This window comes from Oncorhynchus masou, chromosome 1 (assembly GCF_036934945.1).
Source record: "Oncorhynchus masou masou isolate Uvic2021 chromosome 1, UVic_Omas_1.1, whole genome shotgun sequence".
Lineage (NCBI taxonomy): Eukaryota > Metazoa > Chordata > Actinopteri > Salmoniformes > Salmonidae > Oncorhynchus > Oncorhynchus masou.
In genome coordinates, this window is record NC_088212.1 from 16,975,703 (window position 1) to 16,980,226 (window position 4,524).

The 4,524-nt window shown below is 40.1% G+C and overlaps 1 protein-coding gene across 1 annotated transcript; it reads left to right on the top strand.

The window, feature by feature from the left end:
• Nucleotides 1-1,173: 1,173 nt before the first annotated feature.
• Nucleotides 1,174-3,742, top strand: LOC135521321 (cytochrome c oxidase subunit 7C, mitochondrial-like). The gene is made up of 3 exons (XM_064947266.1): nt 1,174-1,340; nt 2,846-2,992; nt 3,650-3,742. The coding sequence occupies exons 1-2, from the start codon at nt 1,266-1,268 to the stop codon at nt 2,960-2,962; spliced, it is 192 nt and encodes a 63-aa protein (XP_064803338.1). The 5' UTR covers nt 1,174-1,265; the 3' UTR covers nt 2,963-2,992; nt 3,650-3,742.
• Nucleotides 3,743-4,524: the final 782 nt, after the last annotated feature.

The following is a 4,524-nucleotide window of genomic DNA, read 5'->3' on the forward strand; positions in this document are numbered from 1 at the left end:
CATGGTGGGTGAAAAAAGAGTTGGGTAATGTGGAAGCGGTGAGGGTAACCAGACATGGTCTAGTGATGTGTTTGTGTTTCTGTTGGTCAGAGGAAGAATGCTCTCGGAGTAAAATGGATGGGGGCAAGACAAGTGAAATGTTTCACTCTCAAGAAAAGGGCACCACTGAAAGGAGTGACAACTGGGGTAGCAGTAAATATAAAAGTTGACCAGCTGAGGGGAAAGATTCCCGGTGTATGTGATGCTCATCATTTGATGCGACGCAGACATGGTGGTGAGAGTGGGGAAACAGAGTCTGTTCTTTTGAGTTTTGAAGTTGAGTCTTTGCCTGAAAAGTGAAGTTAGGATATATAAGTTATCCTGTACAAGCGTATGTGCCAAATACTTTACAATGCTACAGGTGTCAAGCTTATGGGCATGTGACAGCAGTGTGTAGGAGGGAGGTTCTAATGTGTGAGAAGTGTGCAGAAGGGCATGAGACAAAGGAATGTGTAGTATTAGGGAAAGTAGTGGAATGTGTTAATTATAGGGGTGCCCATGGAGCTGGGAATCAGAAATGTCCTGAGCGAGAGAGGCAGGTTGATGTTTCCAGGGTTAGAGTAGTGCAGAATTCATCATATGTTGAGGCAGTGAAGAAAGTATAGGTAAATGGGTTAAGGAGTGGTGAGAGTAGTAGAAATATACCAGTACAGAGGGATAGACCAAAAAGTGATATAAGTTTCAGTAAGATTGGATTTTTAGCATTTCTCGCAATGGTTATCAACTGTACTGCAATAATGGAACGGAAGTCATAGAAAATTGAGGTTGTGAGGGCAGCTGCAGAGAAGTATTTGTGTGTGCGAGACTTGACATCAGAAGAGTTACAGAGTGTGTTAAGTGGTGATGTCCCATTCTTTCAGGATGATGGCATGAGGTAGGAATAAATACATTTAATTCGTGGAGTAGGATGGTGATCATTTTATTTGATACACTTTTGAAATTAGTGAGTGTAGTGTTAGATGGCATGGTATAGTACATTTTTATTTTTCAAGCAAGGTATAAGGGAGTTGTACTCCAGTCTAGTAGGTGGCGGTAATGCAACTAATTGGATGCCAACCGCCGTTTAACATCATAAAAGAAGAAGAAGAAGAAGACTACATTTCCCAGTCTTAGCTAACTCGTTTTGATTTCCCATAAGGCTGTTCAACATTCTCTCTTACAGCAACAAGAAGGTCGCAGACATTTGTTCTTGTTTGAAGGAACAAGCAAATAAACTCAAAATAATCATGTTGGGACAGGCTGTACGACGATTCACAACCTCCGCTGTTCGGTCCTCGCATTACTCTGAGGGACCAGGACAGGTAATCTCCCAAAATTGAAGGTTATAATTATTAGCTAAATAAAACCGCATTCTCATAACTCGGGCCTCACTCCGAAGCCTGCGTGGAGGTCACAAGCTAGTGTTCAGGTTTTAAAACCAAGCGCTAGCTAGTTATGCTTTTTATTTCCGAGATGCAACAATATTGTATTTTTACTCCTACTTGTTTTGTTATTTTTACTTCCCGTAACATGGCTAATGATTGAAGTTGACGTTGTACACTGCTAAGCGCTAACATTAGCTAACAAATTTAATTTCCGCCAGCTAATGTAATCTAACTATATAAATTAACGTCAACTACAGTAACGTTGCTGCCATAAACGTAATATCCCGTTTTAATTTATATGCAGCTTGCTCAATATGGGCCATCCACCAAAAATGTTTCGTGACCCACAACTCTTTGCTTTCGGTATTCGTCCTTGCATAAACTCAAGCAACACTTGTTACCGGTCCTTCACTGATCCAGATTAACCCCGAAACAAAGAAATGTATGTTACAGTGGTTTCCTCGGTTAATGTTATAGGACGATTTGGCAGCTGTTTAGCCTACAAGGTTAGTAGGCAAAAGCAATTATGGCCCAAGATTTAGACAGCATAACGTGTGCTAGCTAACACCGCGTTCTAAATGGTCAAGGTCCCGACAGCTACATAAAACGTCGAGGAAAATCAATTGAGCACCTTTCAACATATTTGGTGATTTCTCTTGTCCTGTAACGTTACATGCATTGCTTTCTGCAGGCAAATACAGCCGAACGTGTCACAATTGTAAGCAATGTGTAACGTGGCAACCTTATAATGTTGCTAGGAGAAATTAGACAAAATGTGCTAGGCTTTCGAAATGGTAATATATATATATATATATTTAATTAATTAATTGAACCATTGTTAAATATTCATACAATTATCTAAGTATAGTAATGAAACTGCAGTTTTGTTTCCTGGGTCACGGAATGCCTTTTCTGAAGCCTTTTTTTTGGGTGGGTTGTCCTTTGACATGCATATTTGTCCTTCTAGCTAACTAATTCACTTTCTGGTTATTTTATTAGCCAGTGAACTGACTTGTGAGCCATATGGAATTGACACTTGCAGTTGTTATCGTCGTTTAAGTAGGTAGTTAGCTAACTATGGATTTTCCCGAATTTGGCTGTGTTGCGTGATTAGGCAGGTTAACGCTAGATATTTGACTTAGCTTGCTATATAGTGTAAAACCTTGACAGAGCCAGCTTCCAAACATGATTACCAGGGCTAGCTAGTGTGCTACATTATACTTTGAGTAGACCATGTAACAGAAATGTTATTTCTGCAGTAAGCCAGCTACTTTCAGTCTTGCATCGAGTTTGCCACAGTTGTATTGGTTGACACTGACTGCCCTCAAGCTGTTTGCAGTCCAACTTGGATGTAACCATGTCCATGTATTGAGTCACATTTAACTGCGATAAACTCATTAAGTCCTCATCTCTCAACACACTTTTTTGTTTGTGTTAAACAGAACCTGCCATTCTCAGTGCAGAATAAGTGGCGTCTGTTGGGCATGATGGTGGTGTTCTTTGGCAGTGGCTTCGCCTTCCCCTTCGTCGTCGTCAGACACCAACTCTTGAAGAAGTGAAGTGACAATGAATGCCACGTAACCTCTAAGGTAATTGCCGCTGATCTATTTTTAATCTGAATGTCAGCACTGTTTGGCATTTACTTGCATCCCTATTGAAACAGTGACATCTATCACGATTGTTCTCTTGTTGTTCTACGGCAGACCTAAAGTAAATTACCCCAGTGTCTTTGGGAAACAGTTTCAAATGTCATGCAAGTTTATATTTCACTTCTGCAGGTAGCCTGGCGTTTACGAGCATTGGGCCAGTAACTGAAAGGTCATTTGTTTGAAATCCTGTGCAGACTAGGTGACATCTCTCTCGATTTGCCCTTGAGCAAGTCTCTTAACCCTAACTTATCCTGAGCAACTTACAGGACCAATGTCTGCTAAATGACAAAAATAGAAAATTATGCTTTTTAAGGTAAGCTGGCACATATGCATAGTAATGTGACAGTTTATTACTGACCCTGATACATATCTGGTGGAAGTTGGCCTGAATTCCAATTGTCATTGACATTTATCTCTGGGGTGGAGTCATTACAAAAACATTTACCGTTTAAGAACCAAACTGACCATTTCAGGTAGGCCCTCGCAAAATGTTTCTTAAACAGAAAGGTAACATAATGAATATTCCCCAGGTGCTTACTCAGAAATTAGATTTCTGTCATCAGATTTCTGTAAACCTTATCAATCTGTCTTTTACAGGTCTGCACCCGAACATCTTTATCCAGCAGAACTCTTTGTTTCGAAGAATGGGAATCCTAAATTGTCTTTGTAAATAAAGTTCACTCAATTGTATGTTTGTCAATTGTTTTTGTCCGTGAGTTTGTAGTGCAAACTGTGATGTCATGCTGCAGCAAATGTTTGGTGCTATTCTGTAGTCTTCATTTTAGCAGAAAGTTTCGCTCTTCATTGAGTCATGAGTTTTATGGGGAAAGTTAGAATAATGTTCAGTAAGCAGAAAATTAGGAGAATGCATGTCTGAGACAACATGAATTTCTCTTTCATGCCAACTAGATTTGTTTCCAAGTGGTCTTTGTGTATTTAGCACGGACATTGGATCCAGTGACTTTCACCAGACGAGTCACAAGATTTGAGGGACTTTTATTTTTGAAAGCCCTCCACTGCTTTAACAGGAGTCACTTATCCCATTGACTGCTTATTACCGTGTTCAAAACAACTTGGAACTCACCAATGTGTTTAAGGCGACTTGGAACTCGGGCTAAAAAAAATAAAATGAGCTACAACGGGGGAGAAATCTATTTGAATGGTCATCCAACAGAAGCATCCTTCTTGAGCTCTGTCTTTCTGACATGAAGATCACTAACATCATGATTTGACCTAGTACCCAGTTATCTTGAAAGTGCCATTCTCTCTTGGTTGTTACAAACTGTGAGAAAATGAACTGTGCAACACCATATCATGGATATCATTTGTATGTCTCTGCCCGCAGTATGATGGTAGTTGCTAACTAGCGTTAGCGCAATGACTAGGACTCTATGGGAACTGATAGCATTCTTGACCCAATATACTTCTGGTCATTGCGCTAGCATTAGTTAGCATTGACTCAAGTATCTCTT

Bases quoted from the DNA above. Each gene is read 5' to 3' on its own strand.
- LOC135521321 (XM_064947266.1), top strand. From the start codon at position 1,266: ATGTTGGGACAGGCTGTACGACGATTCACAACCTCCGCTGTTCGGTCC. The intron at 1,341-2,845 runs GTAATCTCCCAA...TGTGTTAAACAG, and splicing joins ACTCTGAGGGACCAGGACAG to AACCTGCCATTCTCAGTGCA.